Below are 17,992 nucleotides of genomic sequence, written 5' to 3'. Positions count from 1 at the left end.
CAAGGCATAAACCTGTTTTCTGATGCTTTGCATGTCTGTTTTATTGAGCTTTATCTGATTGTGCCTTCCCTAATAGTAAGGATTATTTTACCAACTCTCTGAATCATGATTAGTGGGACAGAAACAAAATAAACGTAACTTGTTGGGAATTTTAAAGACACACAAGGGTAAGGATTAAAAACAAAGCTATTAATTTTGTACTATTTAAACACAAAATAGAAATTGGAATAAGGCGCACATTTTACCTAAAATTTACTGAACACCTAGCATTTAGAAACTATACCTAGGACTTAAATCTGTGACTATGTGGAATAAACCCAGAACATTTAATTGAACTCTTTGAGAACACTGAACAGTGATGGCAGAGACACAGCAAGGACAGCTGCCTACTTGGCTGGATACTACTCCACCGTAAAAGAGCTAGTAAACAGTGTGGAAACAAACCCAGAAGAATTGGCTTTGGATGAAGCTGATTTTATGTTATCTGGACTTTCACCATTTGGACAGAACCAGCATTAAACTGTGGAGTTTAAGTAATTTTTGACTACCACTATCAATAATAATATTAATAATTAAATTTACTAATAATTTTACTGAATGCTAAATCAGTAGTGTAAGAAGGCTTCTAAAAATTGATGAGTTTTAAAAAATAATTTAGTTTGGTACATCTACATATCTATCAAGTCAGGGGCTTTTTTTATGGAATGAGAACCTGAAGACAAATGCTTTTTAAAAACTGTGAAGGAACAGTGTCATATGCTTTAGAAACAAGAGCTATTCATTGATTCACTTTCTTATTATTTGGATTTTTTTCATTTTGCCTGTTATATAGTATCTAGATGATAAAGTATGGCTTTGTTAAACATCTTCTCTGCTATGCTGTGTACATCCCAAGAGCTGGTGAGGAGATATGCCTCTGGGAGGCATCTTAGCTCCTGTCTTGCTGTGATGGGAAGAGGAGTAGTCATCTGTTAGTATCAACATCAAAAGTGGTAACTCATGTGCCGGTTCAAGTACTAAGTTTTCACTTCAGTTTAGAGGCAAAACAAAAAACTCCACTACATCCTCCCTGTTACAGTTGTGGTGAAGAGTTGCTTTACAGAACATACTCACTGCTGTGAATACAGATCCAAGGCCTGGATAGTCTGAGCAGAGGTATAAGACAGACTTCTGTATCCCATGCTTTCCATCCCTTTGCAGCATGTGTACGAATATGTCAGGTAAACATAAACCCGCAAGGCTGCTGTTAGCAAACCAGCATTATGAAGCTTTGATGTAGCTTCTGTATGTAGAGATGGGTAATCTTGATCTCAAATTCACACCAGAGTTCAGAGAGGAAAATTTCATTGTCTGTCTTCATACTGGATATTTGATTAATCTTCTGTAGTTACATTTCCTACTGGAAATACGAGACTGCATGTCTTCCGTGCATATTTAAAAAGAAAAATTACCATAATGAATGAGAAATAGTCTTTCCCAGATTTTATTTCAAATGACTTGCATGTATTTATGGAAATTCTAATGTGTATCTTCTGCTAAAAGTTAGAGAAGTAAATGATATTCAATTTCAGGAATGCAAGAAAAGATTATATTACTGCCAAGTATATTGAAAGAAAATATGCAAGGAAAAAGCATGCTGACAATGCAGCTAAATTGCATGCACTTTGTGAAGCAGTCAAATCAAGAGACATTCTTGGATTAGTCCAAGTATATGCTGACGGTGTGGATCTCACAGAAAAAATTCCACTGGCCAATGGCCATGTAAGTATTGTAAATGTTATTAGACAAATTGTTGTAAGTGTAATACGCTTTCATTAAGTAAAAAGGGCTCTTTTTTCTTATTTGAAAATAAGATTTGAAACACTGTTCTGAACATCTGTCCTTTTAATGGTGTAATTTAACAATAACAAAAGAAGATATTAAATAGTTTGATCTAAAATAGTTTCCAAATACCATAGTATTTTAAAGGTATTAAAACATCCAACATTAAATCATTCAATAATCTATTCATTTTTAACCCATTTGTTTATGTAATTTAACAGAATGAAAGGGAAGCAATGAAAGACTTCAAGAGATGTTTTAATGGTAGCATGTCAAATATTTTGAAATAAAATGTTTCAATTAATCTAATTTACGTCTTAATAAAATTTCTGCTTGTCTGTATATCAGAAGAAACAAGTTTTATTCTTCAATTTTCTTCTCAGGAGCAAGACGAAACAGCGCTTCACCTTGCTGTTAGGTCAGTTGATCGAACATCCCTTCATATAGTTGACTTTTTAGTGCAGAACAGGTATGTGTATGGAAAACTATTACAATATTATTGATACTGCTTTTAAGTAATACCTATACTAAATGAATACAAACACTATAATTCTAGTGTTTGCAAATGCAAATGTAATTTTATTCTTTGAAAATCTTGTAATGGGAGAGGTTTATTAATATTGGGTAGAAAACTAAGTTTAATCAGCTTTCTTCTTTCTTTTACTCCAATAGTGGCAATCTAGATAAGCAAACATGTAAAGGTAGCACAGCACTGCATTACTGCTGTCTGACAGACAACGTAGAGTGTCTCAAACTGCTGCTGAGAGGGAAGGCTTCTATTGAAATAGGTAAAAGGGTAATGTGTACTTCAATTTCATGTTTGTCACTGCTTCAGATAGGAAACAGTGAAGGTGGAATAAGTGCATTTTCTCCTCAATTGTTTATCATAATTCTGTGAATATAATCTTCATTATAGAAAAAATCACTGTTTATTTCATATTTAAAATTGACTTATACATTTCACTTGTTTTTAAAATATATTTAGATAAGTAAGTACTGAGATTTTTAACCGATATGTTGTTGCTTCGTTATGTACTGCCATTTCATGGCCATCATTCCATATGTATGGCATGTTGAGTTGCTACTGCTTGTCATGCTCAGAGGATTGGTATGAGTTAGTCCTGTATGTGAAGGAAAGAAATTAATTTCAAGAGTGTGTTGGTCTAGTACTTCACTATGTACCTGCAGGTTTGTCTTTATCTTTAGTAATGGACATATTAATGTGACACCTATCATTATAACTTTCTTTTCTTCCTGTAATACAGCTAATGAATCAGGAGAGACACCACTTGATATAGCTAAACGTTTGAAACATACTCACTGTGAAGAGCTGGTAAGTATTGCATCTTTCTGAGTGTTTGTGCATTTAGAAGCAGAATCATATTTGAGTAACAGTTTACAGTTGAATATTCAACAAATATATTCCAGATGGAAAAGTTGTATGTTTAGAGATATTATATGCTTATATCAAGTTATATGCCTTTAAAAAGATTATATTTCTTTTTAGATGCTTTGGAAATGCTAAACTTCTTAGGGCCAGGAGATGATTCTGTTTGAGCTATTAGTCCCAGATCCACAAGTAAGATCCCCTCAGTAACTCTGCAGATGACACCAAGATGGGTAGGAGTGTTGATCTGCTTGAGGGTAGGAAGGCTCTACAGAGGGATCTGGACAGGCTGGAGATATGGGCTGAGGCCAGTTGTATCAGGTTCAACAAGGCCAAGTTCCAAGTCCTGCACTGGGGTCACAACAAGCCCATGAAACACCACAGGCTTGGGGAAGAGTGTCTGGAAAGCTGTCTGACAGAAGAAAAACTGGAACTGGTGGTCAACAACCGGCTGAGCAGGAGCCAGCAGTGTGCCCAGGTGGCCAAAAAGGCCAATGGCATCCTGGCTTGTGTCAGCAATAGCGTGGCCAGCAGGGACAGGGAAGGGATCTGACCCCTGTACTCAGCACTGGTGAGGCTGCACTTCTAATATCATGTTCACTGTTGGGCTCCTCACTACAAGAAAGACAATGAGGTGCTAGAGCATGTCCAAAGAAGAGCAACAAAGCTGGTGCAGGTCTGGAGCACAAGTCTTATGAGGAGCAGCTGAGGAACTGGGGGTGTTTAGTCTGGAGAAAAGGAGGCTGAGGGGAGACCTTATTGCTCTTTACAACTACCTGAAAGGAGCTTGTAGTGAGGTGGGTGTCGGTCTCTTCTTCCAAATAGCAAGTGATAGAGACAAAAGGAAATGGCCTCAAGTTGTGCCAGCAGAGGTTTAGATTGGATATTAGGAAAAATGTCTTCACTGAAAAGGTCGTCAAGCATTGGAACAGGCTGCCCAGGGAAGTGTTTGAGTCACCGTCCCTGGAGGTATTTAAAAGATGTGTAGATGTGGTGCTTAGGGACATGGTTTAGGGTGGACTTGGCAGTGTTAGGTTAAGGGTTGGACTTGATCTTAAAGGTCTTTCCCAACATAAATGATTGTATGATTCAAAGTATCTGACATCTCATTGAAATCTTAAGTACTTTTTATGGGTGAAGGCCATGGATGAAGGCCATTTTCTTGCTGCCCAGGGAAACTGGATGCCCCATCACTGGAAGTGCTCAGTGTGAGGTTGGATGGTACTTTGAGCAGCCTGATCCAATGGAAGATGTCGCTGCCTATAACAGGTGTTGGAGAGTGGGTGGGCTAGATCTTTAAAGGTCCGTTCCAACCCAAACCATTCTGTGATTCTATGAAGAGAAGTTGGCTACTATCACTACTTTTAGTAAGCAAGGAAAATAGATTAGTGGGGTCAAGGCTTCTTGATAAGTGAGTCTGATTCAAAAAAATTGCCATTGCAGTTAATTTCTTTGACTTGGCAGTTTCTAAATCAAAACAAATAGGATGTGGTGCTTACCGTCAGAAAATGGAGAATGGATCTGCAATGGTTAATGAAAAGCCTAGTTGCTTTTGATTTATTTGTGTTGTATGTGGTCACAGAGCTTAAATCTTTAAACTTGACCCAGTGTAATAACTTCCCAGATTGCTGAAATCTGTTTTTAAAATAAAAGTAATATTAGAAACCAAGTTTACTTCTATGTTTTTTTTGTTTGTTTTTAAATACATTGTTTTAAAATAAGTACTGCCCATAAGAGTCATCTTCTTTTCCTTAGCTTACTCAAGCACTGTCTGGAAGATTTAACTCTCATGTTCATGTAGAATACGAATGGAGGTTGCTCCATGAAGATCTGGATGAAAGTGATGATGATGTGGATGAAAAGCTGCAGGTTTGTATCAATATGTTATTGTTTTTCTGTACACATATATGTGTAAGCATGATGTTCATAATGATTTTAGTAACACTGCTTCTTGCTATAGGTGTGAAGTCACTGAAATAAAGTTCCGTAGTAAAATGTAGTAGCTTAAATTTTAGTTCCTTAAATTATAGTTTGTCATCTTTTTCCTCTTTAATATCAGGTGTGAAACACACAACAGTATGGTGATGATCAAATTACAGTTAGCCAGATGTGATATCTTTTTTTTTAATGGAGTCAGTAGTATTTTCAGGAATATTTAGATCTGCTGATTGTGAAACAAAACTAACATGAACTAGGGAAATTGCTTTTACAAAAGAGATGCACCTTATAGTATTTCCTTATGTTTGTGAAACAGCTCCAGCTGATGGCTTTAATTATGGAACAGTTTATGCATTGGCTTGTCTTCAGTGGAATTAAACTTGTACATTAAATAAGCTACATCCCTTAATATCAGGGTAGGGTCTTAATTCCAAAACTTAATGGGTTTTGTTTTCTGTCCTTTCATACCTGAAATTTCTGGTAGTGTTGTGGTGCTATTGGGTCCAGAATCACGGAATGGTTGGGGTGGGAAGGGATCTTTGGAGGTCATCTGGTCCAACCTCCCTGCTCAAGCAGGGTCACCTAGAGCCAGTTGCCCAGGACCATGTCCAGATGGCTTTTGAATATCTCCAAGGATGGTCATATTACAAGTATTAAGAAGTATTCCAGCAGCATAGAAACTTCATTGCATTTTCAAAATTTAATTTCCCGATTTAGGGACCAACTTCAAAAAGTATTTAAGCACCTAAACATACAGACAGGGAACAAACTACCATGTTTTGATACCTGAACAACACTTAAAAATGTCTTGGATTTCTCGGGGCCAGGTAATTTTAAATGACGTATAGGTTCCTAAATACTGATGACATTCTGAAACTTCCATAATTTGAAGTGTTCCATATAAGTATTGAACACATGTTCTTGTTCTTTTTGTGTGCATAGTGTTATAATTGCTTATGCCTTTTCTGCTTCCTTCATAAAGTGCAAGGAATACACAATAGACTTTGTATTAGTTAATCTTCAGATGTTAGAACAACCTTTTTTTCCTCTTGAAAGTAGCTAAGAACCCTTCTTCCTCTGGATAATGAAATTTGAATTTTTTTTCCTTCTACAAGTTTTAGCATTTCAATACTTCTATTGCAAAGTCCCCCATCTCAGGGCTTGAATTGCTAATAATTAATAACATAAAACCAAATCTTATGAGCTGGATTTTGCTTTGTTTTCAAAAGTATTGAAACGACAGTCATAGGTTCATTTTTTTTGCCTTCACAGAATGTCTTAAAAAAATGCCGGGTCGTCAGACCATTGAATTGGGTTAATGTTTTGGAGGTTAATTTTCACATCAGTGAGTTTCCTCTGTGGCAAAATACCATTTTTGCAAGATCTTGTCTGTATAAGATTCTCCTCCCCAGCTCCTGTCTCTTTAGTCAAAGATAGCTGTTACCTCTGGTGCTTGACTTGACCTAGTTAGCAACAAAGAGCAAAAAATGTGTCACAAGCCATCCCTTTCAAAGCACAATTGCTACGCTTCTGAGACTTCTCTTAGGATTTTTCATGAGAATTTTGCTATCTGTGCAAGAATCTGGAATCTGTGAGATGCTAAGTCTAGTTCTTCTGGGTGAGCTTCCACATTATATCCTAGTATTGATGTATTCCTGTATATTGTATCACCATTCAGATAATAACAGGAGTAGTGATGACCTTTTTGATAAAGCAACTTGAAACTTTCTGTTATATTTGAGAGATTTCATTTTTTCTAGCTTTAGTAAAACCTTTTGGGTGATTTACAACTAGATATCTAGCAAATCCTTTTCTGGGGCACTCTAAATTTGTATTTTTGATCTGTTTTTTCCTTTGTTTCCTTCATTGTTGCCAGTTGCCTTCTGCAGTTCAGCATTGGCTAGTCCCTGAGCTCCCATCTCGTATAGGAAGTTATCTGCTACTCAGCAATGAGGCTGAAGTAATGAAACTGCTACTTTGCTGCCCACTATTAATAGGCTTATACTACAGGGACTTTTCAAAGGAGATTAAGGACTATTAATCACAGACTAGTGTCTGTGACTATATTGAATGCACCGGTGAATACTGCTGTTGCTTGTAGATGTCAAGCTATTGGGCTTATCTCTCTTTCTGGTAAAGCAATTGAATATATTTTGTAATCTTTGTCAGAAAGGTCGTGTTTGAAATCAAAGTTCTTTTAGCTGAAAACTAACCTAAAAGAAGGCTAAGACAATCTAGCTCGTTTCTGCTTCTCTTCCACACCCCAGCTGCCTGGTCCTACCTCATCTTTTGCCTCCATTCTGTCCCTGTATTGAGCTGTTTCAGTTTGGTAAAACAGTGAAAAGCTAAATCAACAAAACAATAAAGAATTTTCTGCTGATTCAGAAAGCAGAAGCGAGTGTGGGCTGAAATACCAGAACCAGGACAGTGGAGAGGTCAGGGAATAGAGAGAATCAGCCAGTGAGAAGGGAGGTTGCTATGCCAAAGTAAAGGTAGGGATTAATGTGTCTGGCTGTCATGTACATTATTCTGATAAATCTTTGAACTATAATGCTATGCTATAACATGTCTGAAGGCCCTACATGATCAATCTACAGTAAGCACTGAATAAATTAAGAGGAAAATGGATTGCTTATTCGTGATACTTTTGGTGTAAATCTTTATTCTGCCTATGTGCTATTACTATAAATGGTTATTTTAATTTAATACAGACAGTATGTCAGTGATGTGTTTATGTAACACTATTTCTAAAGGCATATTTATGCTCTCTGAGTTGTGGATTGTTACAACCCATTCCTGTAGTAGCCACATGAATTTATAACTCCAGCTATTTTAATTATCATTTGATAACAATAATTACTATGCTTGCTGTTGAAACAGGAAAAATAATGTGAAGTGTGCATAGCAAGCAGATGACTTGCTGTAAATCTCAAAGATAACTAATTAGATCTCATTTGATAATGTGCATGGGATGAGCAATGTTCCATCCCAGCTGCCAATTGAACTAATCTCCCAAACTTGTCCAGTGATATTAGTGAGCTAAAAAGAGTTCATGAGCAGTTTTGGCTCCTAATTTGTTGTATGCTGAACTACAGGTAAAATACTTAGATTCAATTGTGTCTGGACTTTGAGATCATAAACATCTATTTGAGATCTAATGCTGCTGAGGCTTAGGATCTTCAGTTGCTTATTTACTGTTGAAAATACTGCCTGGCATTTTGGTGCAGGAAAACTTTGTCTTTGTCTTGAAGGGGGAGGAATGTAGGTTTTAGATTGTATATTAAAAGCAACAAAAATGCATTTTAGAAGCCATTTTTTCTTTCTAGAAGCCAATAACTTTCAACTAATAAAATGAGTACAACTAATGTAATATCAGTGAGTACTTTTGTTATTGTGTTTAAGCAACCCAGTCCCAATCGGAGAGAGGACAGGCCTGTCAGCTTCTATCAACTTGGATCAAACCAACTTCAGCCTAATGTAGCATCCTTGGCAAGAGATGCAGCAAACATTGCTAAGGATAAGCAGAGAGGATTTATGCCAAGTATATTACAAAATGAAACATATGGAGCAATACTCAGTGGCAGTCCACCTCCCATTCAGCCTGCAGTACCTGTTACAAGTAGTGCACCTCCTCTACCTCCAAGGAATATTGGCAAAGGTACTAATACTGGAAATATTATTGTATGTTAGAAAAAAGTGATCATAATGGTTTTTTTATTATTACATTTTTAGGTTTCCTTTTACAGTTGTTTTGCACAGGTAAGTATTCAAACGGCTTCTTGAAGACTTTATTTTACATACTTGATGTGAATCTGTACAACCTGTTCTGAGTTTGATTTTTCAGAATAGTGTTTGGGAAAACAATGCCCAGATAACCTCAGCAGAGTAAACAATATTAAAAGGAAGGCTGCAGTTAATTTGGTTCAGCAGTTTATTGGGGGTTTTTTTGTTCTATTCCATCTTTTCATACTTCTGTTTCTTGAAGATGTCATTGTCAGAGTTCAGTTTAAATGTACAGTTTCAATAGCATTTGGCTGCTGTGGAAAATTGTTTAAGACCTGGGAGAATGGAGATTGTATGCAGAACATGATTTTAACTTTGCAAAGTCTTCTCTTAATAAATATATGCTTCAAGGTTGTTGAAATAAAACTTTAAGTGTCATGATGTGGAGAACTGGATGATATTAGAGAACTTGTATCCAACTGAAAATGTAACTGCCAATTACTGGTTATAGCCTGATCAGCAGAACAATGTAAAATGTACATGTCTCATCCTGGTTCAGAAGGCTTCTGAGCCTGCAAAATCTACCATTAAAGCTGATGCTGTGAACTTTGTCCTTATCTTCATATATAATCTGTTTGGATCATACCAAAGAGGCATAGAGAAACCTGTATAGGTCTTCTTGTACAGTACATGTTCGGTGTCTTTCATTGTTTTAATATCTTTATTAATCCAGCAGATTTCATGGATGCTAAATTTATGTAAAGTTTAATTGAAGAAAAATGACTATATAAACACATGATTTTCTATGGTGCTGTAATTCAGACTCCAGTGGGGAATGTTCTAGGCATATGTGAGTGGCTTCTGCCTTTGGGAGCATTGTGCAGAGGTCAGAACGCAAGACTCCATACACCAGTGATTGTGTCTGAGATGGGGAACTGAACATGTGTGTCATATGAAAAGTCAGTTATTGGTCTCACAGGAATGGCTATAGCATAAAAGTTGGGTTAAAATAGGTTATTTTGGGATCGGAAAAACTGAGAACAGTAGAACAGCATGGTATTGGGTTACTTAAAAGAGGTAACTTGACACTGGGGCAAGTTTAGCAAGCATATAAAACTTAACCAAGGTGGGATTCCTTTCATCTAGCATTTCTGTATGAAGTCTAAGCTTAATATCTAGACACTTTTTTTACTTGATGGAAAGGAATATTTCTCCCACCAAACAGGAAAATTCACCCAAGGAGCCTGCATAGTCTGTTTAACTGTTAGATTCTATCTCTAAATTAGTAATACAATTGGTTTACCCTTTGATATTATTTTAATCATGACCAACCATACTATTTTACCCACTGTTTGCCCTTGATTAAATGACACTTTTCAAAGAGTGTCATTTCAATTTCATTTCCAACCCCAGACTTCTTGGCACCGGTATAGTGCAGCTAATGCCAAGAAATCATGCTGCCTGGCTTAGATTATTAGCTCATATTCTTTACTCTAGCAATGTATTAACTAAGAATATAAAATAATAGGCTAAAAGCTGTAATAGTGTCATCGATCTTAGCTTCTTGTTGATTGCTGATGTTGATGTTATGGTGTATTATTACTCCTTTATCCTCTTAGCTTTAGGCTGTTCTCCAAGTCTTCTGAGGCTTTTATGCTTTTCCCTGCAACTTAATATTTATTCATACCTTACTCTGTTTCATCTTTTCTTAATATAATGCTCATGTGCTGAGTAGGGAGAAGTGGCATGATATATGCAAAATATTGGCTTTATGAAGAAAACCTGTAGGGTGTTTTTATGAAATGGGAAGGCTGCCCTTCAGCCTAAGAATGAAGTAATTTAGGAGGCCCTGAAGAAGTCATACTTTGTAACTGCATCATGATTAGTTATTATAGCTTCTTGTTTAGGTGAAATTCGGAATTACAGTTTTGTGTCAATTCCAAGTCAAAACTGATGTTTCACTTTGAGTCAGAAATGTCTACTAATGTTCATGCAGGAGTGAGGTCCTTTTCTTGCAGTACCTGAGAAGATTGCAGCTATCAGTCAGGGATTAAAGAAGGTAGCAAGTCTTCTGTCTTCTGGTTGAGAAATTTCTGCTTTTTCAGGTGTTGACATATTTTAAAGTAATGACTGGAGACAAATTTTACTTAGGTGAAGTGTTAGTAAGACTTCACCTAGAAACTTCTATGTAATTTTTTACATCAGACTCTGATTTCTGCTCTGACATTCCAGCAGGATGGCAGTGGTTCCTGATGCTGACTATAGTGATCAGGCTGCACCATTTTTAAAAGCACGGGTGTGAATATTAACACTTTGTGCTTAGGGTAAGCAATAATAATAATACAGTATTTTCCTCTCTTTTTAGTTCAGCCTTCAGTTCTTGGCAGTGGTATTCAGACAATTTCTTCATCTAATGCAATGTGGAAGACAAATTCTTTAGGAGTGGAAAGTATAAGCAGGCAGAGGTCTTCATCAGATCCACCAGCTATTCATCCCCCTGTGCCGCCATTGCGTGTAACATCTACAAGTATGTTTCCACTTTCCCCTGTTTTCCCTTCTGCTGTATCTAATCATAGTTGGCTTATTTTTCCATTTCCACAACTCATACTTCCTCTTTTGGTGACTGTAGCTTTGGCCTATCGTTCCCATCCAGCAACTTTGTATGAACTGTCTTCTCTGATGTTCCAGTGAGGACTGTATGCTGTAGCGCAGAGTCAACAAGAAATACAATCTATTACTTGAGCTAAAGAGCTCTTCACTTTTTAGTTTCAATGCTGCATTTCTCACTAATCATAAAGATGAGTGTTGCATGTAGGCCTGGGGCTATGTCCGACATTATGCTTAATCCTTAGAGACTGTAGGAATGCAAAAAGATGTTTTAATGCATTGCTAGCTGCTGTTGGGATGGTTTAAGAATTCAACAGAAATTTTAATTAATTGCTAAACCTAATGTGAAGTTAGACATTAATTGTAACTGGATTTTAAGAAAAGACATTCCTCTAAATAAAATTTTTCACTCAGTTACTTTAACATAAAACACGAACTGAAGACCTTGATCGAGCAAACAATATTAGCACTTCATTAAATATATTCTGATCTACTGTTTTCAAGAATATGACTGACTTTGGTAAGCATTTTCCTTGCTTGTACTTTGATTCTTGAATAAATTGAAGTACTTGTAAGCTCTCTGACCTTGACTAGGTGAAACAAAAGGTAAACCTCTTTCCAGAGAGGTCCTCCTTCCAATGGCAGGATTGCTTTCTGTTTAAGTTATTGATTACATTTTTCGTGGATGGGGGTAAATCCTGTAACAGGAAAACCTGTGGATGAGAACCCAAGAAACAAAATGGTAAACAGAAGTTTAATTCCATTTCACTGTCTAACTTTCTTCTATAGATGTGCTTTCTCCAGCACCACCGCCTCCAGTGGCAAAGACAGCCAGCATTATAGAAGCTCTGAACCAGCAATCTAAACAGCAACCAGCTCCTTCACAAACTAAGCCAGCCCCACCACCACTGCCCCCACAACCTCCGAGTAGAATCTCTCAAAGAAAGCCTATTCCTGGGTAACTGATGTCATTTTAGTATCTAATATACTTCGTAATTACTAGTAACTTTTCAGTTTTATGGCATATAACATGCAAGTCTTCTATAAAACATGCATACTTTTGCAAATGATGTATTCTAGAGCATGGGAAGGAACAGAAGGCAGACAGTTAAGGGAAGCAGATTACAAGGATTCCCACATAAAAACAAGACACCCTAGTGGTTTTAGATTATGTGACTTGCAGAATATCTACAGAATGCTTAGCCATGATGGAAATAAGAAGCCACAAAGAATATGCTGTTTCTAATTCTCATCTAATAACAGAGATAATTGGATCTTATGTCTGACTGTGTTATTTGTTGTTCACATGCTTTTTGTGTAGGTTCAGTTCCATACAGTATTTTCATTCATGGCAGGAGTAGAAAGACGTGGAACAGAAAATACAATTTTTAAATTTACAGGAAACAAAGTTAGGAGCAACCAGTGTCTGGGAAAACAGGATTATATCCAAAGTAGCCTTGAGAAGCTGGAATAGTAGTCAAGAGAGAAGAGGGATGTCATTCAGTAAGCAACATTTAGTACTTAAGAACGATTGTTACAGAAACGAAGCAAAGTATGGTTAAGCAAAAGTCCTTAAGAGAAGGATCTGCAAGGACATAGTGAATCATAGATAATAGTAAGTCAGATGACTCATGCTGTTGTGGACGAGTCAAAGAGAAATAGGATTGTTTGATTGTAGCCTGCAAACTATATGAATTAATCCTGCCAGTTGACTCAACATCAGTAATGCGTCAGCTGGACTACTGTGTTCAGTTTTGGGTATTGCAGTAAAATAAAGATATGAAACAATGAGGCAGAAATCAGGGGAGATCAATACGGTAATGAGAAGCTGTGAGAAGAATAATTTGATTAGACTCTAGAGATATCTTTTCAAAATTAAGCATAGGGAAATATCGTAGTAACTTGTTAATCCTTTGTGAATGAAAGAGGTAAACAACCTTTGAGTTTCCTTTCTAGTCCTTTGATTGCATATACCATACTAAGTAAAAGAAAGAAGCAACTTGCTGAAGCTTGCTACAATGTACAGATTAATATGGATACATAATTTTAGCAAAGAATTTTAAAACGGCACTGAAAGGAACTTCAGAATTTAGAAAAAGAGAAATCTGCTCTACACAAATTGCAATAATTGAATCTATATTATTCTTCTGCCTTACACTTTTTAATTTAAGTGCAGCTCATTATTGGTGTAAACAAATATACAGAAGCAAAGTATAATATTATTTTTAAAAGCAAAATAGCTTTCACCAGAATATACTGAAGACGATGAGAATTTTATAATTTATATTATAAAATAACAATATATATGTATAACAATACTCTGTATTGTTGTGGTTCAAGTTCTTGTTTGTTTCTTAAATGGATGAATTTCTAACTTTCTGCACAGGACTGAGAAGTCATCTGGCTTAACTAACAAAGGACAGTCCAGAGGACTTGGGTCTCTACAACAAACTGGTAATTGCGGTTTAGAAATTTATTTTATTTTAATTAAGCTATCATTATAACAGCCTAAGGGAGAGCGTGGTTTTTTTTATTTACCTTACACATTTAGATATAGTCAGTACCAGCATTCTTGTTGTTTCTCTTCTTGATTGCGGAGACCCTAATGCCTCAAGCTCTTCTGCATGAACAGTTATGGCCCAATTAATATAAAAACATGGCCATGTAATAAGAAACAAAGTTACAGAATGGTTGAGGTTGAGAAGGACCTCTGGAGGTCATCTGGGCCAACCCTCCTGCTCAAGCAGGGCCACCCAGAAGCAGTTGCCTAATGCTGTCCAGATAGCTTCTGAATATCTCCAAGAATGGAGACTCCACAACTGCTCTGGGCAACCTGTGCCAGAGCTCAGTCACTCTCACAGTCAAAAAGTGTTTCCTGATGTTCAGACAGTACCTCCTGTGTTTTAGTTTGTGCCCATTGCCTCTGGTCCTGCTTTCCAGCTGGGTGGCCACCAGCATATACTGGTGCATGGGCTTGTTTGTCTCCAAGTGCAGGACTTTGCACATCCTTGCTCCAGACTTTTGCCTGGTCCCTGGGACCTGGGATTCCTGAAGATTGGTCTGGCTAATAAAGGCTGAGGCAAAGAAAGCATTCAGGGCCTCAGCCTTTTCCATGTCCTGTGTAAAAAGATCCCCATCTCCGAGCAATGGGCCCACATTTTCCCTAATTTTCCTTTCGTTACCTATATATTTACAGAAGCCTTTTCTTGTTGTCTTTGATAACCCTTGCCAGATTCAGTTCCAGCTGGGTTTTAGCCTTTCTGACCTTACTAAACCCCACTCAAACAAAGGATGCATTATGAAAGCTTTAGTTAGTTTACTCTCTTGTTTGCATGTCATAAACAAGGTAACAGATACATATTTTAGAATAGAAAAAGGTTTCTAGATTAAAATCTAAAAGTCATATAGTGTCACTTTTAATTAAATTGCAAATCAATATTGGTCTTTTCATAATAATGAACAGAGTTCATTATTCATTCTGCACTTCTCATTGTTCAAAGTTACTACCACTTTGGGACATCACAATAATGTCATTTCAATAAAATGTCCACAGTAAAGTTTATGTGGATTCTGTGGTGGTTGTAGTGGAATTTCTCCTACCCAGTTTCCCCTTCCACTGTATATATGATGTTCATTGGTTCTTGCTGTGATTCTTTTTTATTTCCCCTTGATATACTGAAGGGGAATATGCTAATGACTGTCTGCCATCTGTGTCTGGAGTCTCCTGTAAAGGATAGAGCATCTTGATAATGATGGTCTTTGCTAGCAAAGAAGGGTTTTAAAAGCGCAGTCTGAAGTGAACAAATGGGAAATAGGGTATTTGGTTCTGCTCTCATCTATTTTATAGGCTTTTTTCTCTTTTAGCATATCTGTAGTATTAAAGGTCTTAGGTAACTGTCTGTGGGAAAAGAGGCCTTTTTGGTAAGGAAAAGGGTAGAAAAATTCTCTTCAGTTATTTAGAAAGAATCATTTTAAAAGAGAAATACTCATGGGTATAAAATTATTTGTATCCTTTAAAGAATAATTAATTTGGTTTTAATTTGTGTCATCACTCTTACTTTTTTTTAAACCCATGCCTAAAATTTACTTGTTTAACTTACTTTAGCAGCAGGAGAGTCTGTATGTGAAATTCCAGTAACGCAAACTGGTTCTACAACAAATACTTTGGCACAAATCCAACCACCAGCACCAATGCCAAGGAAATCACAAATAGTAAGTAGATGATTTGGGTTCTGATTTTATTAAAACTTCCGCACTCTATCAAACATGTTGTTGACATGATAGTGTATCCTGTTATGGAGGAAGTGTGAGAATCATGAAAACACATGATACAAAGCCTGTATCCTGTGTTAAATATGTGTGTGACTTGTACTAAATATTTATGAAAACTTTTCTTGCATTTCCTATATGATAGTATGTGATTTTAAATTTAAAAAAAAAACCAAACAAAAACCTAACAAAACCCAAAGGGAAACCAAATAAAAGAAACATGGATTCTTTGTGTCAAAATGTGACCAACACAATCCACAAAATGTATGGTTTGAGTTACTGAAGGCAGGTAAGCTTGATGTGAGGCACTTGTAGATCACACGTACTTCATTCTTAAACTTCAGTGAAGTAAGTACTGAGGGAGGTTTTATGCTTACTTTTATAATGGAAGCAGATACAGTTGTTCACATAGGTAGATCAACTGGCTTCAGACAGGACTAGGAGGAGTCAAGTTCAAATCAAAAGAAATTGTTTTTTTGTGCAGTTGGTTCGTTTTGCATCTTTGTCATGCATTCATTGGATGACAGGAGAGAAATCTGTTGGTAAGAACCCAGAAACCGCATCTGACTTGAGACATTCCTAGCCAGAAGGAGGGTGAAGGGTAAGGCTGGAAGTATTGTATATTCTTCTTCTCTACCCTGCCCCCAGCCTTATGGTGACTGTCAGAAAAGAGATACTGGATTTACATGGACTCTTGATCTGATTGTGTGGCCTTTTTATACTCTTAGATATTCTTATTTATAATCTAGGACCATGAACGGTAGTGCACATATTAGTGTCAATAGCTGTATTCTTATACTGGTGCAGGTAAAGGGATGCACTTCCAGTTGAGCTGTTACATTATGTGTGGTTCAGCTGGGTCTTTGGTCCTTGCTCAGACTTTATATTGCTCTCTTATGTGATAAACATCCATATACTTGATCATGACTATTTCTCTGCAGTAAGCAAATGACAATCTAGAGAGTCCATACTTCTTGAGATGCTGTATGTGACTAGGTCTGGGCTCTTTCATGCTTTACATTCTGTGTAGGAGTGTGGTTCAGTAGGTAAATAATGAACTGAGAGGTAGATGATGTGGTGTTCCTGCATCTGCATTTGTCTTATTAATGGGCTCTAATGAAAAGACCTCCCTTCTTCAGTCCTCTGTCTTGTCTCCCTTCATCCATTTACCTTAACCATGTCTACTGAAATAGTAACTCTCCAGGACGGACCTCAGTGTCTGCGCATAGCTTTGCACATTTGTCTTTAGCTCTTAGAACTCAGATTAGCTGTTTTTCATCTGATAATGCTGAAAAGCCATAGAGACGTCTGGAGTTCATCTTGCATTAGCTGGGAGTATAAAATCTTATGTTTTATTGCCTCCCCCACTCTTGTTTGACCAAGATACTCTATCTTGCATCAAAATAACAATAAAATTAAATGGTCTGATTAGTGTAAAATGGAGTATCTATCCCTTTTACTTATGTGCACCAAGGGAATTGCCATATTTACTCTGTGAAGCTGTTGGACCCTGATCAGTTTCTGTTGTGTGTTCTGGGATTCAAGTGTGAGCACTGGATACATCCTTTCAACACATCTGTCTGTTCTGAAATATCTCCTTACCTGGCTTTCTGTATAAATTAAGGTTGTAGTAGTTGTCTGTGGTGTTGTCTCCCTCCTTGTTTTATAGGACAAATTGCTTTACTCATGAGTGAATGGGGTATCCTGGATGGTTTTTTGGAATAGTCACAGTGTTTCCACAATTTAATATTAATTGCACATATGAAAACCAAATCTGACTCTCCAGATGTCTCTAGGGCTTCAGCAAGGTGAATTTTGGGAGACTGAGAAAATCAGCTGGATGATTTTCTTCTTGTGAAAGTACAGAAGAGTAAGGGAAACCTGGCTCATGGAGTATGTCCTAGTTAAGGTGCTTTAGCTAAATCAATCTAGCTAAAGCATCTTAGCTGAGATTTAGTCAGGGGCCCCTTAGCTAAAGAGCTTTAGCTAGATCAGTCTAGCTGAAGTACTTTGACTAAATCACTCCACTTAGCCTTATACTCCAGCCTTTTTTGCTAAGTCTTTACCCTGCCAGAGAATCCAGAGGCCAGCCCAGATTTTGGAAATGATTGCAGAAGGGCTCCTTGACTAAAGAAAAAAGAGGTCTAGTTGTACATGCACATGTAGCCAGTGGCTTATCTCCTGTACGGTGCATTTGCCCAATAGCCTGTTTGTCAGATGGAAACTCCTGATGCATCTTTTGGGGTT

General features: G+C 37.0%; 1 protein-coding gene across 7 annotated transcripts in view; it reads left to right on the top strand.

The window, feature by feature from the left end:
• The window catches only part of ASAP2 (ArfGAP with SH3 domain, ankyrin repeat and PH domain 2), a 91,536-nt gene that overhangs the window by 68,221 nt on the left and 5,323 nt on the right, over positions 1-17,992 (top strand). For 3 of the 7 annotated variants that reach the window (XM_026846455.1, XM_026846453.1, XM_026846456.1), the window contains 10 exons: positions 1,572-1,761; positions 2,205-2,290; positions 2,494-2,609; positions 3,087-3,154; positions 4,964-5,077; positions 8,549-8,804; positions 11,235-11,396; positions 12,266-12,434; positions 13,863-13,930; positions 15,582-15,688. In XM_026846455.1, the coding sequence (XP_026702256.1) occupies positions 1,572-1,761; positions 2,205-2,290; positions 2,494-2,609; positions 3,087-3,154; positions 4,964-5,077; positions 8,549-8,804; positions 11,235-11,396; positions 12,266-12,434; positions 13,863-13,930; positions 15,582-15,688 (1,336 nt within the window). The remainder of the gene's footprint in view (positions 1-1,571; positions 1,762-2,204; positions 2,291-2,493; positions 2,610-3,086; positions 3,155-4,963; positions 5,078-8,548; positions 8,805-11,234; positions 11,397-12,265; positions 12,435-13,862; positions 13,931-15,581; positions 15,689-17,992) is intronic. The other 4 variants (XM_026846459.1, XM_026846457.1, XM_026846454.1 and 1 more) reach the window with 3 other exon arrangements.

The sequence above is a fragment of the Athene cunicularia genome (genome assembly GCF_003259725.1).
Source record: "Athene cunicularia isolate RWA chromosome 3 unlocalized genomic scaffold, athCun1 chr3_part1, whole genome shotgun sequence".
NCBI lineage: Eukaryota > Metazoa > Chordata > Aves > Strigiformes > Strigidae > Athene > Athene cunicularia.
Note: the sequence above shows the minus strand (reverse complement) of the source record. Positions and strands in the feature narration are given on the sequence as shown.